Source organism: Nymphaea colorata, chromosome 2 (genome assembly GCF_008831285.2).
Source record: "Nymphaea colorata isolate Beijing-Zhang1983 chromosome 2, ASM883128v2, whole genome shotgun sequence".
Taxonomy (NCBI): Eukaryota; Viridiplantae; Streptophyta; class Magnoliopsida; order Nymphaeales; family Nymphaeaceae; genus Nymphaea; species Nymphaea colorata.
In genome coordinates, this window is record NC_045139.1 from 33,987,615 (window position 1) to 34,009,174 (window position 21,560).

General features: G+C 39.2%; 1 protein-coding gene and 1 long non-coding RNA gene across 3 annotated transcripts; both read left to right on the forward strand.

The window, feature by feature from the left end:
• Window positions 1-3,427: 3,427 nt before the first annotated feature.
• Window positions 3,428-7,890, forward strand: LOC116248060 (metal transporter Nramp3-like). 2 transcript variants are annotated; one of them, XM_031620641.2, is made up of 5 exons: window positions 3,428-4,398; window positions 5,217-5,353; window positions 5,478-6,127; window positions 7,179-7,388; window positions 7,555-7,890. In XM_031620641.2, the coding sequence occupies exons 1-4, from the start codon at window positions 3,797-3,799 to the stop codon at window positions 7,344-7,346; spliced, it is 1,557 nt and encodes a 518-aa protein (XP_031476501.1). In that variant the 5' UTR covers window positions 3,428-3,796; the 3' UTR covers window positions 7,347-7,388; window positions 7,555-7,890. The 2 variants fall into 2 exon arrangements, with proteins under 2 accessions (XP_031476501.1, XP_031476500.1); XM_031620640.2 differs by having other exon boundaries at window positions 7,179-7,890.
• An 11,720-nt stretch (window positions 7,891-19,610) lies between these two features.
• On the forward strand, window positions 19,611-21,027 carry LOC126409825 (uncharacterized). The gene is made up of 2 exons (XR_007572615.1): window positions 19,611-19,730; window positions 20,648-21,027. It is a non-coding gene; the product is annotated as an uncharacterized LOC126409825 (long non-coding RNA).
• The last annotated feature ends 533 nt before the right edge of the window (window positions 21,028-21,560 follow it).

The window sequence follows — 21,560 nt, forward strand, 5'->3', positions numbered from 1 at the left end:
CATGTGTGAAGTCAAGCTGCTAAAGATCACCCAGATATTTGAAATACTTTTGTTCTTAGTCATATCGTTAGCATGTTTGGTATTAAAAAAAAAATCAAAAAAATTAGGAACAAATGAAAAATCAAAATCCAACAAAAATAACATAAAAAAATAACTTCATAAAATAGGAATAGAGATAAATAATTTAGCTTAAGTTTTGAACTTTAAAAAATGTAAGAATAACGTAAAATAAAAATGTGAAATCACACCAAAAAATTATTTTGGAGTTCTATGAAGGACCAACTTTTTGGTTTTACCGTTTATTGGAGTCAAATTCAAAGCAACATTTTTGAAGGTGGCAAATATTTTGTCCTTTTTGGCCGGCATTTACGAAAAGCCAGCCAAAACACGATCCTCTCCTCACCTTATGCCCTGTTCCCGGCCCATCCTGATCTGAGCGGGGGAGATTTTCCGGCGACGCTTCTCCTATGGCCACCTCTTCCATTTCTTTGTTTGATGTAATCGTGACGATGCCGATGATGGCGAGTCTTGGAATTTAGTAGAACCAGCAGTTCTGTCCTTTCGAGACAACGAACAGCTCCATTAAATATATCTGCATTCAAAACACAGAAACCAGTCACCTCAGAGATTGTTTTTTCTCGAAGAATACTTATCCTGCAATGCAACATTGAGGAATTCTCCTTTATCACCAATCCATTTCAGCCAGATTTCTAAATTAAACCTATGCAAACTCTCATTTGAAAAGAAAAAAAAGCTGACCTGACGTAGTGGCAGAGCAAAGTCTAGTGGCATGGCAGAGCAAATAATTTTTAGAGGGCCCAATTGACACAATTCAAAACAATGTTTTGAAAATTTTATATAAGATAAATGATTTTTAAAAAAATTTACATGTAAGTTTTGAAAAAAGGGGCTACGGCTCCTGGCAGCCCCACTTTGGCGCCATCCTTGAGGCAGGCAGCAGTTAAATGTTAGGGTAAGTATCCAACGAGGTATCACTCGGCTGGACTAGAAAGGGACCTTACTTTCAGGGGTAAGGGGTGAACACCAGCCGAGTCGATCCCGAATTCAGTCAGCTTGAGTTTGGCTCAACTAATGAAACCTTGAGCTCAAGAATAGCTCGATCGAAACAATTCGAGCTCGGCTCAATAGTTACGTGTTAAGCTCGACTCAACAAACTCATTTTGAATAGAACTGATATTCATCGTTACGTGTTGAATTCGAGCTCGACTGGCTCGACAAACTCGTTTGAATAGAACTGATATTCATCGTTATGTGTTGAGGTCGAGCTTGATTCGATTACGGCTCGACAAACTCGTAAACTCGTTTTAATATATCGACTTGATTAAGGCTCAACAAACTCGATTAAGGCTCGAGCTCAACTCGGCAGTTACGTGTTAGGCTGGAGCTCAACTCGGCAGTTACGTGTTGAGCTGAAACTCAACTCGATTATTTGAACGAGTCGACTCATGAACTCGAACTCGACTCGTTAAACAAATGACTCGGCTCGAACTCGTTTACGAGTCGAGCTTTAACGACGCTCAAGTAGCTCGACTCGTTGTTCACCCCTATAACAGGCCAAAAAAATTGGGCTCGATTCAAGTCTTACAATGCAACTGACTTAATCCAAGCAGATAAAGTGGGTCTAATGGGGCGCCCATTAGGCCCAAATAATGTGTACAAGACTTCTTTATTAAGCTCGGCACGGCCAAAAAAATGTAATGGGATGAACCCGAGCAATAAAGTGAGTCCAATGGGGTGGCCGTTAGGGCCCGAAAATCCTTTTTGTATCAGTTTTAATTTGGTGGTCAACTCCAACAGATTGGATGGGGAATCTAAAGTTTGGTTGGACAAAACCTCAACCCACCACCTTTTTTTTTTTAGTTTCTCCCTTTCAATAAACCGGCCGGCCTGGAGCTGGGTGTTTTCAGACAATCAATTTAGTTGAAATTGAATTAAATCATCCAGTTAATCACATCAAAATTCAAAAACACAAATATATATGCTTCCAATATTAAATATTGATTTTAAAATAATATATGAAAGCCAAAATTTAAAAAATCAAGGGAAAAAGTCAGACCATAATCTAGCCATTATTTCTTTTTTTTTTTTTTGGGTCATCATATATAAGGATGCCAACAAATCGGATTCAAATTATATGTCAATATAGTATTTCAAAGAAGTCAAATATGAAAAAAGAAAATTAACATACCGGATATATGTTTAAGAAATATCATTCGATCTGATTAGGATTGGGTTCTAAATAAATATCCAATAACATACAAATTCAATTTCAAATAAATACCCTATTTTGCATTGACCATACATATTGAAAGTTAGCTTTTAGCATATCATAATACAGTTAGAATTTGGTTGTGCATTTAAAAATTGGATTCAGATGCAGTTCTGAAAATAAAAGTAAAATTTGGATAACCGGATTTGAATATACTATACATTTCCTCATTTGTATTTTCTTGTGGTATTGATTCCTGCTTATGTTGGTGTTGTTGATATCCTATTTAGCAATAAAAAACTACTACTACCCCACATATTAGGAGCAATCAACCGAGTTATGTAAGGAAATTAGTTGGCTGCTGCGAGTCCAACAATTCATAGTTATTTCGATTTGACTAGTTGGTAGCCAACCTAGCGATGATATTTTAGAGTTACATTTTTCTCTTAATAAACAAAGCAAACATGGTAAATTCCTCCACATGCTTGGTACCATTCTAGGTTTGATTAGGAATACAGAATCTCAATGTAAATTGTTTGGTGTTTCATGCATCTAATTTTGTATAGTTTGTATATGTTATATGCAAGGGCAGAGCCACAAAAAAGCCTTTATTTATGGATATAAATTTCATTAATTTTTAGTCTTTTATATTTGAGTGCCCATTAAAATTTGAAATTAAATTTGCACGGCCTTTCAGGCTCTCAGCCAAAAATTTATGGTTCCGCCATTATTATATACAAATGGTTTTCATGTGAAAATAAATGGTTATTAAATGAGGATTTGAGCGTTGAGTGTTTGACAATTTACACAAGATAATTGATTTGATAGAAGTCCAAGTTGACAAAAGTCCAGGATGTGATATTACTGATACTATTACTTGGTCTTCATGAGATAATAAAATATTTTATATGGAACAAACATACCTTTTTTATATGTTAGAGATTATAGATTATCACATGGTGTTAAAAACCAAGCAGAAGAATCAAATTATTCATATGAAGAAATTGAAAACTCAAGCCCAAACTCGGATCCGATCGAGCTTACAAACTGGTTCTCAAAAACTCTTTAGAAAACCTTTTAAAATTCTAAAAAAATAATTAAAAACCCTTCGCCTTCAAAAAGGAAGAAGACTATCCGTTTTCCGTTAGTAAGAAAAGAGAAAAGGGAGAAGTATCTGAGTTATTGGAAAAGAAAAACCTTCGTTTCTGGTTACTACGAGCCGGAACATATGCTACAGGTCGTTCTTCTGTAAGAATATTTTTTTAAAAGGTATAAAGCAGACGACAGTCTGCTGCTCATCTACGCATGCTTTCTTCACAGCCAATAAATTTTACCATCTTCTTTTCTCTTTCGGTCTTCCCAAGGCCCACCTTCATCGTCTTCGGCTGAACTCTAGAGTGAGAATTCCCTTCTCCCTTCCCCCCCTCTCTCTTCCTATCTTCTGCTTCAGGAAGGAGGAGGAAAGAAAGGGAAGCCAAATTCTTGGGAAACTAACTCCAGTATTCTGGCACAGTTCTTGGTTATTGTTTCTGATTGGGGAAAGAAGAAGGGTCGATAAAGGAAACGATGAGCCCGAACTCCTCTTCTCCTTCATCTACTTCTCCTCTCCACCTTCCCCTCCTTTCCCCTTCAGGAGGCAAAGAAAGCATAGAAGATGAGGAGCTAGAAGATCATGCGGCCTTCTCAGAGAGCCAACGGATTTCCGTCAAAGTCGACGACGACGTGGAAAAAGCCGGTGCGGCAACCGATGGCGGGAGGAACGACGAGGACCGCGTTCCTCCCTTCTCATGGAGGAAGCTGTGGCTGTTCACGGGGCCGGGCTTTCTGATGAGCATCGCCTTCCTGGACCCGGGCAATCTGGAAGGAGACCTCCAGGCTGGGGCGGTTGCTGGCTATTCCCTGATGTGGCTGCTCACATGGGCGACTGCGGTCGGTCTGATCATCCAGCTTCTGTCTGCCAGGCTCGGGGTGGCCACCGGCTCCCACCTGGCGGAGATGGTACGCAGAGAATATCCCCGCTGGGCCAGCTACATACTGTGGGTGATGGCTGAGATTGCTCTTATTGGTGCTGATATTCAGGAGGTCATAGGTAGCGCAATTGCAATCAGGATCCTCAGCAATGGCCTTCTGCCTCTCTGGTTCGGGGTCCTCATCACTGCCGCCGACTGGTACGCCTGCCACTTTTACGTATTAATTAAACTTATTTATTTAAAATTAAATAGCTTTTATTTGATCCGAATTATTATTTATAGTTTTCGGTTACTTTCAGCTGAAATAATTTCTCTGTCTTTCACCTTTTGGTTGGAGGATCAAGCTTGCCGAAAGTAAAGTTTTTTTATCTCTCTTGTGGGTGGTCAACAAACAAATTAACAATCATAACCAAATGGACAATGGACTAACCATTTCCGGCACATCTAGGAGTCGAGCAATGGACTAATGGGGTCGCTGGATTTGTTTCGTAAAGCATTTATATCCTAAACATCACTAATACTTAGTGGAACATGATTTCAGGTTTTTTTATCTTCAATATTTGCTGTAGGTGCACTTATTAACAATCTTTATTTCTAAAACCGATGGATCGATCAAATCAAATTCACGTGAAGAGTTCTATGTTTTCCCGAATACGTGCACTTTTTTCTTTTGAATAAAGGGTGAGCCCTGATTACCGGGCCTCCGTTCCAACTTGGGTAGTTGATTTTTCATCTTTGAAAACAAAAAGCACGCTCAAATGTCCCAAAAAAAATCTAATAGGTGTATTTTACTGCATTGAAGATGATAAAGACAAGTATCAATTCATATTGAATAAAAGACCGGCATGGATGCAACTTTGGCCAATTAAAAGGGTGAGTGGTGTCCTATGCACCACCGATATGTAGAATAATAGATGATATTCAAGCAAGCGACATTTGGTTTTAAAATTAAAAGATATTTATTTTCGTCTGGGAAATTACTTGCCATAGCCTGATCCTTGTTCATTGTTAAACAGCTTCATATTGTTACTTATGGAAAACTATGGAGTAAGAAAATTGGAAGCATTCTTTGGTGTTCTTATAACCATAATGGCAATTTCATTCGCATGGATGTTCGGAGAAGCCAGACCTAGTGGGAAGGACTTGCTTCTTGGTATATCTTAACTTGCTTCTTGGTATATCTTAGAATATTTTATGTCTTTATCCTGTGTCTGGAGCTTTTCATGTGCTTTCTTGGGTTCCAAATTTTCATATGAAACTATTGTGTCTTTTTGTAGGTGTGCTGGTTCCACGATTAACTTCGAGCACAATTAAGCAGGCAGTTGGTATAGTGGGCTGTATTATTATGCCACATAATGTGTTTTTGCACTCTGCCCTTGTCCAATCGAGAAACATTGATAAAACTAGGAAGGCTGATGTCAGGGAAGCTCTCAGCTATTACTCCATAGAATCGTCAGTTGCGCTTTTTGTAACTCTTTTGATAAATCTCTTTGTGACAGCTGTTTTTGCAAAGGGATTTTATGGTTCAAAAGATGCTAAGAATATTGGTCTAATGAATGCTGCTGAGTATCTTGATAGAGAGTATGGATACCTGTTTCCAGTTAGGTATATCTGGGCAATAGGATTATTGGCAGCTGGACAAAGCAGCACAATGACTGGTACATATGCTGGCCAGTTTGTGATGAGTGGTTTTCTGGATCTCCACATGAAGAAATGGATCAGGGCAGCAGTCACTAGAAGCTTTGCAATTGTGCCGACTATAATAGTAACTCTTGTTTTTGATTCATCTGAGAATCAGCTTGACGTTTTGAATGAATGGCTCAATGTCCTTCAGTCCGTGCAGATACCCTTTGCACTTGTTCCACTTTTATGTTTGGTTTCCAAGAAGCATCTCATGGGTGTACTTCGTATTGGAAACTTTCTCAAGGTCAGTAGGATCTTTTATCAATTTCCTTCATTATCAATTGTATCAAATTCTATTTGTAATGTAAGATACACCTTTCTTTTTTGTTATATTAATCCTACCTAATTTTTCGTCAATACGATGGTTTTAATGGCTCGTTCTTGGCAGAAGATCTCTTAGCAACAAAGAAACCAGTGCAAACTCTTCTTTTTCCTGTTTTACTTTTCAGAATCTCCATCTTCATGATTTTGCATTGGCAAATTTTCTAACAGGCCTTATTGATGCTACTAGAGATTTAGGTTCTTCACATCACACTTTCACCAGATACTGGTTGTCCAGATCGAGATTGGAATATGATCTCTCTGGACCTGGGTCAAGGGACTACCACTGGAACAATCTTTGCCAGAGCTCAGATTTGATCTGATTCTGGTCTGGATCCTTGTATTAATTAGGTTTGATGACTCTCACCTGCATTCTTATTTGGATCCCCTTTCATTTCATATCACTAAGCAATCTGCATCAGTACAGGTCTGATCAGGTGAATCTTGATCAACCGGTTCTCCTACATGTGTTGTATCATCAATGATTCATCGTCTCTGTCTAGATTTTCTATGTTATGTTTCTGTTTCTAATACAAATTGAATAATATTTGTTGTCTTCCTGGAACAAACTGAGTACTCACAGGTGCTTGTTTGGAACTATAGGAAAAATTATTTCCATGACAATTTTGGAACAGATAGTATGTGATATTATCTCATCTGTCTTGATGTAAAATATCACGGCAAATTAAACATGTTTAGACTAAATTGCATTTCTCCCTTGCGTGCCTAATGTCTTCAGACACTTGTGAAGACTGAAGAGTTTTGTAATGAAAGTGGGTAAAGTAGCATGACTTTGGGATGCTTATTTGGTAGGAGAATATGAAAGCAGCAAGTTGGTTCACAAGAATTGATTGATCAGATTTAGACACAATCTCTATCAGCAGGCCGTTTTGTCAAATTTCTAGTTCGTTGTTTACTATCCAAAATTGGCGTCCTAAATCTTTTATTTAAAAATGACTTTATGCCTTTTGCAGTTGTTCTCCTGGGCAATGACTTTATTTATTATGGCCATCAATGGATACCTTCTGGTGGACTTCTTCAGAACTGAAGCTCTTACAATTGGGACCATGTCATTTTTGTCAGTAATTGCAGTTTCATATATCACATTCATTTGCTATCTTGCTTTTCGAGAGATTCCCTAACAAAGCTTGTACAAAAGCCTCCAAATCGTTGAAATAATAGAGGTATTCGGTATTCCTTTCCATACTGAGCAGCAATATGTTTCTGATTTTATATGTATTTATATCCTGCTGAAAGAATTCTCCAATGCATTCTAGAGTAGATATGGTTCTTTCTTTAGCATGCAGTGGCTTGAACCTTAGGCCTATTCGACCTGGACTGTTGTAGCAGTTCTATTTCGTGGAGATGCCAAGAGATTCTGGATATATTCATGTTGATAAACCTAAGGTTCTTAGGCAGGTGCTGCATTTGAGGCATTTTGGAGGCTTCAGCTTTAGATGGGCATGAAACAGGGTTTAGTAAGGGTACTGTATGGCATCCATGTAAAATACGTGGATTGCATCTGACTTTGCAGTTCATCATTTCCAGAGAAAGAATCTTGGACATTAGTCCAACAAGCAGAAGACCTTATTCAAAAGATAAATAATCTGGGAAACTTTTGGTGTAAATGATAACGAATTGTATATTATTCTCTTAGCCACTTAACATATAGCTGCTTTTGTAGTCGTGAGAAATTGCAATATTCCTGTGCTTTCATCTGCTACCATTCTTGTTCAGATCTGTTTTCCTTGAACTCTTCTGATGAACCAGAGTCCAAATCGTGAACAAACAAATGTTAGTTGATGACTATGTTCTCAGTCCCATGCATGGGTTCACCGCCTGTATATGATGGAACGACACCATCGGGAAACTGTCTTGTGAAAATCAGTTTAGCTAAAACTTGATTTTCTAATCAGCTTTTTGGGTGACCGGGAGGCTTCCAGCGCTCCCACCACCCAAGTGAAGGCCGAAGCTTCTCCCCATCAGTTTATGAAATTTGGTTTTTATATTTGAAAAGCCTTTGGAAGCGTGGGAGTAGGTTTTCCCCAAACTCACTTTTACCATCTCTCAAACACCGTTTAAACAGCATTTTGGAGGTAAATTGCCGTTTCTGAGTACCACCAAACACGCCCTTGACGTTTTCTTTATATGGATTGCCTCCCTCAAGTATACTTTCCCTGAATGGCGGTGTGCCATGTTTGGGAGTCAAACCAGAAGGATGCGGTGAGTCACCCTCTATCTTCGTCCACACTTCTAAGTGTACACTGAACTCAAGGCAACGAAGCACCTTGGATACATCTTTGTCAAATGAAAAGGGCAAAAGGAAATTCATTGAAAATGCGACTAAGGTAAATCTCTCTCCGTGATATCCCACTTTGTCGTTATTCCATTAACAGCATATATATATCTCTCCGGGATGAGCAGGGGAGTTATTTCATCTTCCTGCCTTAACTGTGACTAAAAAGCTGGAGCCTCCATTCTTCTCACTGTCTTCTTAAGTGTGCCTACTGTGACTTGAAAGTTGAAGCCTCCATTCTTCTCACTATCTCTTAAGATATTAAGTCTGCTTCTGTTGCTTCAGAAAAGCAGGCACCACACTCACTTGGGCTTGGCCACACAGCATTTGGACAAGATTGGCATGCCCGGCATGCCTCACCTCATGCCCGGGCAGGCCAATTCATGCTCCGCAGATCTAAGAAACACTTGCGCCTGCGTGTGCCCGGCGCATGTTCCGCCCCGTGCGGGGGAACAAATCAGCACCTGCCATGGGCAGCCACATTCGACAAAGCACCATCGGCTACCAAAGGATGAAGTTATCCATGTTCGATCTTCCTGCTTCTCCTGCCCAGCATGGCACTTTTCAATGGGAAGTTAGGAACCTGGTGGGTTTATCCATCTCCGAGAGTGAACCTACATATAGGTTTAGGTGTGGGCAATTGCCCATACAGTTACCACAAAATATATGTATGGTTGGCCCAAATGTTTTGTTTATTTATACATGAGTGTCGCTTAATTATTTAGTTGTTTTTATTTGGTGCCCTTTGATCATGTTTAAGGGGTTTACACTGTTTCTTTTTTTTGGATTAGTGCCCCTAATCTTGATTTTGAACGGAATTTTGCTTGTTTTAAAAAATGTAAGAGCATTAGATATAGAGTATTTGTTTACTATAAATCATATCATATATTTATATATATCTGAATATGATCGAATGTCATTTCTTAAATTCGAATTTTTGATCGCATATTAATTTTTTTCATATTCGATTTTTTTTGGTTCAATTTAGTCGAATGCATCACGAAGCACCCAAACCAAACCAATGTCTAAACCCACTTCCAAACCTTATGGAGCACTTTTTATGCACAGTGGGTGCGGTCATGGTTCAAACCCCGTGAACCCAAGGCTAGACGTGAGCATGGACTCCATGAAGTTCAACCTGAACTAATGAGGAACCTACATGCCATGGATGATGTGGTATGGCAGTTGGCACGGCTACCGAGAACATGGTGACATAAAGGGCGAAAGAAGCCGCACTATTTGACTTGCCCTAAAACGGGAAAACTGGAGGGAGCAGCAAGAAAGGACGAAAGATGATGACAAGCGCCTGGGAAAAGAAAACGGAAGCCCAAACTCCAAAGCCGTGTGATGTCAGCCCCGTTTTTTAGCACAAAATTAGGTAAAGAGAATCCACGCTTCTTATATTAAAAAGTATAGATTCGAAATTCACGTTAGGAGTAGAAAACTGAAATCCATAGTTTGATACAGCTGTAGATTTCCGCTATCAAAGATTTGAGATCCGTGAGAAATCAAACGCCGAGTGTTGGAGTCAGGATTTTTTTGATACATGGTACTTGAGTCACCAGAAGGGAGGCGCCTACGCCGTGGCCCCACCTAACTAATTTAAAAAAAAAAAATTACATTACAAGAATTAAGAATTTTTTGTTGAGTAATGCTTTTTTTAGATTGGGATTTACTTTGACCATATTCGGATAAGTTCAATAGACCGTTTGACATGCTCCTGAAACAAATCCTGGCTCCGCCTCTTGTTACTAGTTCAGGTCTGATGTTGATGACCTGCTCGTATTTTAAGTCATTGTAATATGATTTTGAATTATTCTAATGGAACTTTTAATGAATTTTGTTGCAAGAAAGGAACATCTTTTAAAAGATAAAAATACCCTTGTGGTGTGAGCATGGAACAAGTGTTCTCATTAAGTCACCTAACAAGGAAATCACCCTCATCCTAGAGACTAATAATTTTAGCTTTGTGTCCTAATTTTCAAGTTTAGCCTACGGTTGCTCTATTTCAGTTGAGCCACACTCTTTGTATGCATAGGCCTGGGGCCAAAAATTTTCATTGGAGGGCCGAATAGTATTGTCAAAAAAAGTTTATAGGACCAAATAATATTTTTCAAAGTTTAACTGGAGCTAAAACAAATTTTTAAATAATTATATAGTACCTTTTAAAAAAAAAAAATCAAGGAGCAACGCTGTGGTTTGGCAATGTGCTTTGCCCTAAATATTATGGTAGATTTACAGGATACTATATAACACAATGTTTCGTGAATTTGCCTCAAAATATTTAACATAGATGTAGGAAAAAACTAAGTGATTGTTGCCAAACAGCTCTTTAGTGCAGGAGACAAGCCTTGCATGGTATAGATCATATAAATCAATTGCACCAACTTTTTTTGTTTCCTTTTCTATGTGAATTCAAACTCGTGAAGATCTATGAATCGAAAGCTCTTGAGCACAACCTCGGGGTCTATGCTTTAAATGTTGTGGCCCTTGAATGCAAATCTTCATGGACCAATTTCTTGAAACCCCCATTTTGTGAAACAATCAAAAGGGGATGAAAGACAGAAAGTTGTGTCTCCTACGATATCTAATGCCTCATCAGCACTTTTAAACTCCTAATTTCATAAAGAAATGAAAGAAAAAGAAAACCAACATTGTGTTGGTTGTGCTTTGCTCTCCATCTTTGAATGGACTTTTCAACAAACAAGCATTGCGTTGTTGGCATTCTCTACTTTGATCAGGTTCCATTGGAAGGGCTTCTCTGCAAACTTTTACCTCTTCAGGTGCGCTCTGCAATTCCTTTATCACCTCCAATTTCGGGAGCATTAGCTTCATCAAGGCCAACCATTGCAGTTTCAAATTTCTTGTTGGCATTGTGCTCCACTGCTTTCGCCCTGTTGACTAAGGCTTCGTACTCCTCAAAGGAAGGTGTCAATCTAGAATGCTGTTGTGATTGGGGAGAACATGAATCAGGATTTTTACTCTTTTGAAGTGCATCAATCTGCACTTTTGTCTTTCATTTACAAGTGGGCTCTTCTGCTTTCGCCTTTTCGCAACAAACGACAATGTTCTTTACGAGCACTTTTGTTGATAAGAGTTAATTCATATCAGAATGTTAGATTTATGCTTCTTTAAACTTTCACGGCTTGGAGTTGTTCATTATCTATTATGTTATAAACTTCCCTTGCCAATATTTGATAATGCAGTTAGCCTACATGCTGAGCACTATCTTCTAATTTTTTGTGGTTGTTCTCATTCTTCATGCTTTAATGATCTTCATGTATTAGATTTGCACACAGTAAGTTGAACATGCAGAGTAGTTATTATCTGTGATTATTTTGCAGTTCAGCATATGTTACTGAATACTGTCATGCACCGGAGAACTTGGAAGTCCTTTCATGCTGCAAATGACTAACTAATTGTTTGGGTCGCAACAGGAAACATACCTAGTTAAAGAAGACTCTGTGTTATTCTCATAGGAGATTTGGAGACGAAGAGACCTCAACCCAAAACATATTGTCCTTAGCTAATGCAGATGATAAGTGGTCATTTGGGCTGCTTTAAGATTTGTGTGCAGCAATCTCTCTCTCTCTCTCTCACTCTCTCTATACTTATAATACATATATATATATATATATATATATATATATATATATATATATATATATATATATATATATATATATACTTTTAAATACAATTTTTTTCAATTTCATTAAAATTTCATGGGCTGATTCTTCAATACCTACTATTGTAGAATATTCATGCGGTACCTTATCATATTTTACGCACGTAATACGTGTTCCTTGTAGTTCTCCAAGTAAAGCCCTTTCGCGTCGCGATACCAATTGTTTCAGCTTGACCATTCATAAGTGGGGATAAAATGAAACAACCATAATAAAGGCATTTGTTGTCTACTCTTGATTCAACACACTTTCATTGTAGCGTGTGTGTGTCTCCCTCTGTATATATATATATATATATATATATATATATATATATGTGTGTGTGTGTGTGTATGCGTATGTCATAGTTGGCAAACGCATGAATCGGGCTTCAATCATCTGCCAAACCAAGTCACCGGATCAACTAGATGCCTTGGTAAGTTGTCCGAGTCAGGTTTTTATAATAAAATGCTTTAATTAAATGTGGTTTCGTCGGTTTCTTAAGATGAAATTTGAGAAATTTCTTTTTTGGTGGTTGCTAAGGCCCCGTTTGATTGTCGGGGGAATTACTGTGCACGGGTTGAAATCTGAAAAATGTGTACGATTTCAACCAATGTAATCAAACACCGTGAATTTTACCTTGGAAAAAGCAACAATCCAGGGTAAAGTTCTTCCAATTTGAAAGAGCTATGTGACAACTAAAGTAACTACACTTGGTCCAATAGACGCCAAAGGTAAGGATAGAATCCTATGCAAACTTGATTGGGGTTTCACTAATTCTGCTTGGGAAAGACAGACAAATGTTGTTTGTGCCTTATCTACGTCCCCCCAAGCCCACTTCTAACCACAAGGTGATCATGGTGAAGATGGACAACCCTCTATGGTAGAGTAAGAATACAAGACGTTTTAGAGTTATAAAACCCTGTGTTATCAGTGAAGCGTGGGGGTTGAGGTGCAGGGGTGTCCTATGCTGCAGGTCCTTCAAAAGCTTGAGGTGGTCAAGCACAGCCTAATACACTGGAACAAAAATTCATTTGGGCGTATTGTAACATAAAGTCCCTTCAATGTCGTCTCATGCAAGCACAAGCGAATAGTGAGGCTGGGGATGAGTGGGCTACGAGGGAAGAGGAATCCATCAAGAGAGAGCTGGAGAAGGCTTTACACTTGGAAGAGATCATGTGGAAGGAAAAGTCCAGAGTCAAGTGGTTGTTAGATGGCGACAAAAACATACACTTCTTCCAAACTATTACCAACAATAGATCTAGAAAGAACCGCGTTGCTGAACTTGAGGTGGCTGGACAAACCTTCTCTTCAATCAACAGCATGCTGAAAGCAGCTAGCAGCCATTTTGAATGCTTTCTTAACACTAGGGCTAGTGGTGAAATCCCTAATGATATTTGGCATGGAGTTTTTGTCTCAGCGGAGGAGAACACTTCCCTCTTGGAACCTGTCACCTACGTGGAGGTCAAGGAAGCTGTTATGTCTCTTGACAAGGACAGTGCTCCGGGGCTCAAATCATGTGGGAGGAGATTGGCCAGGATATTTGGAGAGTGGTGGACAACTTTTTTAGAACAGGGAAGTTGGTGCGCAGTTTGAACAATACCTACTTGATGCTCATCCCCAAGAAAAGAGGAGCACGTCGGATTGAAGATTTTAGACCCATTGCCCTGTGCAATAGCCTTTACAAGATGATTGTTAAAGTTATGGTGCAGCGCATGAAGAACATCCTGCTCCACATGATCGGGATACTCAAGGGGCCTTTGTTAAATCTAAGGTGATCTACGATCAGATTGCCATGGCCAATGAGTTGATTCATCTGTTTGATAGCAGAAAAGAGGTCGTTGCCTGTCTCAAACTCGATATCTCTAAAGCTTATGATAGAGTATCTTGGAGATTTGTGCATAACAGTCTTCTTTATCTGGGATTTCACCCGTCATGGGTGGAAAAAGTCATGTTTTGTGTCACCTCTGTCTCCTATACAGTGTTGATTAATAGTGACATAGGGAGAAACTTCACAGCTGCGAGGGGTGTTAGGCAAGGCGACCTGATGCCCCCCTACATTTTCATTCTAGTAATGGAAATGGTAGCCAGATATCTTAAGGGACAAATTATGAAGAGGGCCATTCGCCTACCCTACTCAGTAAGAGTTATACCTGATGTTCACTACTTAATGTTTGCAGATGACCTCCTACTTTTTAGTGCTGCTATAGTTAAATCGCTAACCAATATCCAAAGTGTCCTAAACCAGCTAAAACGAATAATGAGTTTCATTATAAACAACTCTAAATACTCTCTATTCACCTTCAACGTTGACAGCGTCTCTTGAGCAAAGGTTAGCTAACATTGGTGGTTGGCAGGTGGTTAAGCTACATTTGGATTATTTGGGTGTTTCTTTCTTTACGGGAAACTTAAATGTGAACATTTGCACATGTTTGATTGCTAAATTTGAGAAGAAGATGACACCTTGGAAAACCCAACTCCTATCCTATGTAGGACGTGCTTGCCTTATCACCCATAACCTTAGCTCCATGGGTAATTTTTGGATGCAATCTTTCTCTCTCCCGAACGAAGTGTTGAAGAAGCTGGAGAGATGCATGGCCGGATTGTTGTGGGCTGGCACTGAGAAAAACCGACATATCCACCAAATAGTCTGGCGTTCTTTATGTAAGCCCAAGGCAGAAGGTGGCATTGGTATACGCCTTCTTGAGGATGTGAAGGATTCCATGCTAGCGAGCAGACTTTGCTCTTCGTTCAATAATAACTCTCTCTTTGCTCAGTGGTGCAGGGCTAGATATCTTAAATCTAACAGTTTGTGGACTGTGCGTAAACCTTGGAGGGGAACTTGGGCTTGGAAAAGCTCAGGAAAAGGCTGGAATAAGATAGCAAATTGGGTGAGGTGGCAGATTGATGATGGTAAATTTGTTTCCTTTTGGTCCGATTGGTGGCATGACAAAATTCCGGTGAAATCAATTAGTGGAGAGGAGTATGGTATCATAGTTGATCAATTTAAAGCTTTTTGTGGCTGAGGTTAGGGGTTTGGGTGAGGCTAGGCTAGAGCTGCCTAGCAAGGCATTAGCCGTGAGTAGGAGCATTCAACTAGTTAATGAGACTGATAAACTTGTTAGTAATGCTAGAGACCTCAAGGATCTTAGCTCTAGGTCGATTTGGGAAGCCACATGACAAAAAGGTAGTCAAGAGGGCTGGTGAAACGGTATATAGAAGAAACATATCCCAGCAATAGCAAGTTGGATTACCTACATCGCCAGCCACATGAGACTGACCACTCAAGACAAATTAAAAAGACACAGAGTTTATTTGGCAAACAGATGCCATTTATGCAAAAGGGAGGATGAGAACAATGTGCACATCATGTTCAAGTGCTTAGTTGTGCAAAAGGTGTGGAGAAAGGTCTAGTTTTGGTAGGAGTAGGCTCCCGTGGCAAAGAATAGTTAAAGAATTTCAGCTTTGGAGTGAGGTGTCCTTCAAGGTTAGATGGCTTAGGAAATGTTGGATGTTGCTTTTCTCAATCGCGTTATGGAAGCTATGGTGGTTTAGGAATGAAGTGGCACATGAGAGAATGACTATAGTTATGATTAAACATATTTTCTCTATTGTTTGGCGATCAGCTAAGGAGGCCTTTCTAAGTTTGCAGCTGGAGGATGACGAGCGTAAGACAATGTCCACTTGGTTGCAGACTGGAATCCTCTGTGAGGGCAGACTCTCAAGCTTAAACATGGACACTAATGTGCTACAAATTGTCACATATAAGAAGGGCATTAAAACCATGGTGATGAGCATGTGGAGATTGAGAGGTATGGAGGAGATTGAGAGGTATGGAATCCAGTGAGGCCATACTAATTGAAGCTCAATCTAAGGAGGATGAAGCCGAATTACAAGTGTTTAATGGGTGACTACATCCTATGGCGAGAGTCAATGGCAGTTTTGGGATCATATCTAACAATGAAGGATGGAAGCGCAGACTTAGAGCGATGCTGGAAGGCAGGAGGCCGATTAATCAGAAATAGCAACCCATGAGGGAGACCAACCAACGTCTTAACGGTTCTTAGTCATATGCCTACATTAGAAGCTGAAGACCAGATGTGTCAGTATGGGGAAAGAGATGGGAGGGATGATGGTGGTTAATGTTTTAAAAGCTTTTCTAATAGTGTTTCTGTTTTAGTCTTTTGCCTCTTTCAGGAGCAGAAACACTGGTGGGATTTTGGCCTTCTGGTGGCGGGTTTTGGGGCAGCTGGGTTATGTTTGTCTTTGTTTTTTGGTTTTTCTCCTGCTGTGGCTGACTCTCAGCTTTGTGTAAAATTTTCTTTCGTCCTGTACATATATTAATCTTTTGGTAATAAAAGGAAGGGAGCCTACCTCCCAGCAGCCATTTATTGGCAGGGTAAAGTTCTCCTAAAAAAAAGTTGGACCTTGGAGGGTCAGACTTTTTTGCAAGGATAATTTTTTTGCCCGTTGGGGGTTCCTCATCTTTGACCCCAGCTTTCATCTTCGTCGCCAGACTCTCCACCACCACAGCCGCTCTGCCTCCATCTGTCAGTGGTGGGTAGAAGTTCCTCTTCGTCGTCGTTCTCTCCACCACCACAACCGCTCTGCCTCCATCCGTCGCTGTGGTTTGAAGTTCCTCTTCATCGCCGTGCTCTCCACCGCCACTGCCGCTCTGCCTCCATCCCTCGTGATTGATTTAGAAGTTGTTGAGGTAACCCAACCTCTCTCTCCCTATTCAGCGTTCTTACTTTTTCTAATCCCTTCTTCTCTTTCACATCTTTTGTTGCTTCCTGTCATTTTAGGATGGGATCAGGTGGGAATGGGATGATTGGTTTAATGGGATCTATTCCATCCATTTCTGTCTGTCTGATTTTTTAGCCTTTCCTGATGCAAGAGAATGGGGTTTTAGATGAGTCGGAGATTCAATGGTGGTGTTCTGGTTTTGAGGTTTCTTTACCATTTGGTGGAGATTTAGTCTCTTTGTTGGGTGATCTGGTGGGATGCAATGTTGAGAAATGGGGGCGATTTGAGGCCTTTTGTTTGAGGCCAATTACAAGTGTAATTTTTGAGATCTCTTTTCTTCGTTTAACTCATATCATGTCAGAGTTACGGGAGCACATGTGAGAACTTTGAGACATTTTTCATTGTAAAGAGGATTCGTTTAACTTCAAAATTTTAGTATTTCATGTCACAGTTAATTTTACCCTGCAAAAAACTACCATATGCATTAAACACAGTTAACTTTACCCTGCAAAAAACTTCCTTGCATTCAAACAGGGCCTCAAATCGAAAAAGGGTAAAATTTTATCCTTTATTTTTTTCTAGAATTCTTTTCCATGGTAAATTTACTACGTTAAATTCTTCCGCGCAATCAAACAGGGTCTTAAAGAAAAAAATTGAAAAATCTTTTCTAAAAAGTAGTAAGCTGACAACCATTATAATGAATTAGTTTTTCAAGAGAGACCATTGTGGCTTCCCTTTTCAAGAGATAATGAAAAAAAGTATCTCACCATCTCTCATCCCTCTCACCCTCTTTTTTTTTTTCCTCTAATTAGAGTTTTTCTAACAATTCTCTCTCTCTCTCTCTCTCTCTCTCTCTCGCTCTCTCTCTCTCTTTCTTTCTATGTTGTTCATGGGTGGCAGGTTGGACGACTTCTGAAGCACAAGCCTTCCCATTGGACCACCATAGGTTTTGTTCTTTTTTCGCATGAGAAGAAAGATGAATGAACAAATACAATAGAAGGAAATCCTCTTCCATAGAGGCAGAGCTAGAAATTTTCCATGAGGCAGGTTAAATTAAAGTTTCTAAATTTTGACTAATGCCAAAGTATCATTTTTTTCAAATTTTCTATATAGAAATATTTTAAATTTACATGTAATTTTTTTTTAAAATTGAGGTGGGGGCAGGGCCCATGCAGGGCCCTACCTTGTCTCCACCCCTGCGCACCCATTAGCTTCCATGCTTGTAGTAGTCGATGTGCTATTTTCTTTATCAAACTAAATTCAGATGATTTGGAGCTGACTCGGCTATTCCAAATGATCCAAGTGATCCAGAATCGATTTTTTTGAAAAATCGGGTGTATACAAGTCAAACCTTGAATCATGACTCATTTTCTTAGCCGATCCGAGTTGACTCGAGCAATTCCCGGGTTCGATCGTCGAGTTTGCCAACCATGGTGTGTGTGTGTAAATGTAAATCAACTGCCATTCAATTGAAATCATTTTTTAAATATTCATCCAAAAACCATTTCTTGTTATCCAAACGAAAACTAGGTTTTCAAAAGTTAAAATCTTTTTGTCATCACAAAGTGGCGTTTAAGGGTGTCATTTAATAATATGTCTTTTTGCAAATTTTGAAAAAAAAACAAAAAATTACTTTAAAATTTTTGCATTCACATGCAACAACTTTAGTTTCCTTTCAATTTTGTGGCCTTTTCTAAGAAAATAGGCATGTCAAATTTAGAAACTTTAATTCGGCCGCCCTCATGAGAAATTTAAGTTCCGTGCATGTGTGACGTTGAGATAATAATAATATCGTTATGGTGTTTTTGGAACACATGTTTCTACAAGACATCTTATAAAAACATTTCGTTTTTGTTTGTTTTCAACAAAACATGGTCTGATTACGAACGTTTTTTTAGATCCAACGATCAAATCCAGACATAAGTACTTCATGCTTTTAATAATAAGATTACAATAATTTTGAAACGTTTATTGTAAGAACGTTATGTTCATTTTATCAAAGAGCAAACACTTTATGTTTTTCCTCTTTTTAGTTTTGAGCTCACAAGAACAAAATCGAATCCTATGTCAACTGCCAAAAGCTAACACTAGCATCTCTCAACTGTTGTTATAGTGCGTGCATGAGGCGGCAAGGTCGGTCCACAAGGGATTTGCATTAAACATTGGGTTTGTCACTGTCACATTCTAGTGTGTTCTTCATCTCAGTCATAATAGGTTTAAAATAAGGTCTATAAACCCCAAGTATAATGGGCATAGGAAGCCCAATAACATATCTTAGGGACAATAAGAAAACCACTCACATTAAAAAAAAAAGAAAAAGAAAAAAAAGTGCCGCCACAGTTAAGCTTAGGCACCGAGCCGAGCCGCTGGTGGGTACCTGGCCCGACTCGAGCTCATGAAAAAAAGAAACCAAGCCGACTCGATAAGCCCGATAATATTTTTTAAATATATAATTATTAATATATATATATATATAATTATAATAATTTATTACAATTATATGTATATATATACACAACAAACCGGTCTTGGGCTCTGGTTTTAGGTGTCTGGACAAGCCTAGACCCAAGTTTAGGTGTCGAACAGGCCCAAGACCCAAGCTTAGCCACGGTTAACATTAGCTAATACATATCACTTGTCAACTACTACTATATTAGTACTCGCACGGGAACCTATAAGAAAATTAGGAGGGCTATAAACTATATTTGACAAACTTGCTGCTTCGCTGTCGCCGCTCCGCTCGTCCGCTGGTTCGCCAATGCCACACTCACCGCTCTGCTCGTCCGCTGGTTCGCCAACGCCTCACTCGCGGCTCTCAAGTAAGGGTTTCTCCATCGCTGTGTCCCTTTCAGAAACACCCAAATCGAATTTTTCCATGTTTTTAAACATTGCTCTCGTTGTCTTCCTTTCCCTCTTGCTATTGCTTCTATCACTGTAAGATCATCGTAAGACAAAATAAGTCTCTTGTTATTGTTGTGTCCCTTGCTATTGCTATTCTCTTGCTCCTCATTGTCTCCCTGTCTCTCTTGCTCTCGTTGTCTCCCTGTCTTCCATCATTGTTGATTTATTGGCATTGGAGTCATCCTGTTTGTGGTGCTAAATGAATGGATGGCTATACAGTTCTTAGGTTGCTTTCCTAAACGCCCAAATGTTACAATGTTTCATTGATAAGCACTGACTGTGGCTCGTAGCAGGTGAATGCACAGAATCTGAACATATAGGTAGACTGACACAATACAATTTCTGGAAAAAATATTTCAGCATGGGCAAATTGCTTATGGGCATATAAGAGTCAGAGAAAATGACGAGAACTCTGTCTTACGAACCTGCAAAATCTGCATATAAGAGATAGACAGAGAGATCACATGCATTTTCGACCCTCTGTTTTAGCCACTTCTTCTAGCCGGGGAAAAGAATTGTATGTTAATCATTTACAAGGATTAAAAGAGGGACTGGGGTTTATACGTTGGGAATCGTTAAAATGCTTGTATGTTGCAGTGTTCAGATTGTACATAAAACTTGATTTTTGTTATGGTAAAATGAGTTCTTTTGATTGTACATTTATGTGAGTTAATTTGCTTGTTGTTTGTTTGCCTAAATTATCCTATTCATTTGAGTTCATACCATAGTTAGTGCTTATTTTGTACAATTGCAGAAACTGGATTTAGGGTCATTGCATACTTGTAGTCTCTCCCTATGAATGCTAATTCTAGAAGTAAACTATGTTGTGCAAAAGGTAATCGATACTTGTGAAGACCAACAACGTGAATTCATTCTGTCACGGATCAAGGTGCACTTGAATGCTCCTGAAGTGATATACTTATGGAAAGCACATTGTTGCTCGTGTGGAGAAGCTCATAGCTAATGGAGGTAGAAAAAGTTGCAAAACACCCTTAACAGTTATGCTCTTGTAATCCCTTAACTGTAATTCAAGTAAATGACGGTGGTGATGCCGATTTTTAGGATTAGTAATTGCAGATATTGATGCTCATGTCATCTTGAGGTACATGTAAAAATTTTACAGTTTGTAGAGATGAGTATATCGTAGCCAAACTGTAAAGAAAATGTTGAGCAAACGGCATCTCTTGAAAGGTCGGGAATTTTCTGGCTTTGTTACCTTTATACTTTTACCAAATTATAAATAAAATGTTGGTTCCCCTGTACATATAATGAGTCTTTTATTGCATGGTTCAAGGTTGAAGTTGTCAAACCTTCTCGAGTCCGAATGATGCACCACAGTGGTGGTTACGGTTGAATAAAATGAGTAGATTGTCGATCATTATAGGCCTCTTTTGGAAAGAATGATAACAGATGGTCCTTATGGTTCTCATGGAGAACTCCATGATGTTAATCCTGCTGTTATATCTTCTTGAATAGACCTAGAAACCAAAGTGGGTAGCCGCAAGAAGCCAAAGAATGAGCTAATTCGGGAGCAAAAATGAATTCAGTGCAGGCAGCAGTGAGGAATTTAAAAAAAAAAAAAGCTAGGAAGATGACACCAGGTGAGGCATGAGCTGCTTCAACAAGTTAGCTATGACCTTGGAAATGATCTTTTTGGGACCCAGACGATTGGTGAAGGCTGAAAATTCGATGCATCACAAGAGTCGGCCTTCTTTTGGAGAAGAAATCATACTTTGATGAAGAGGCAA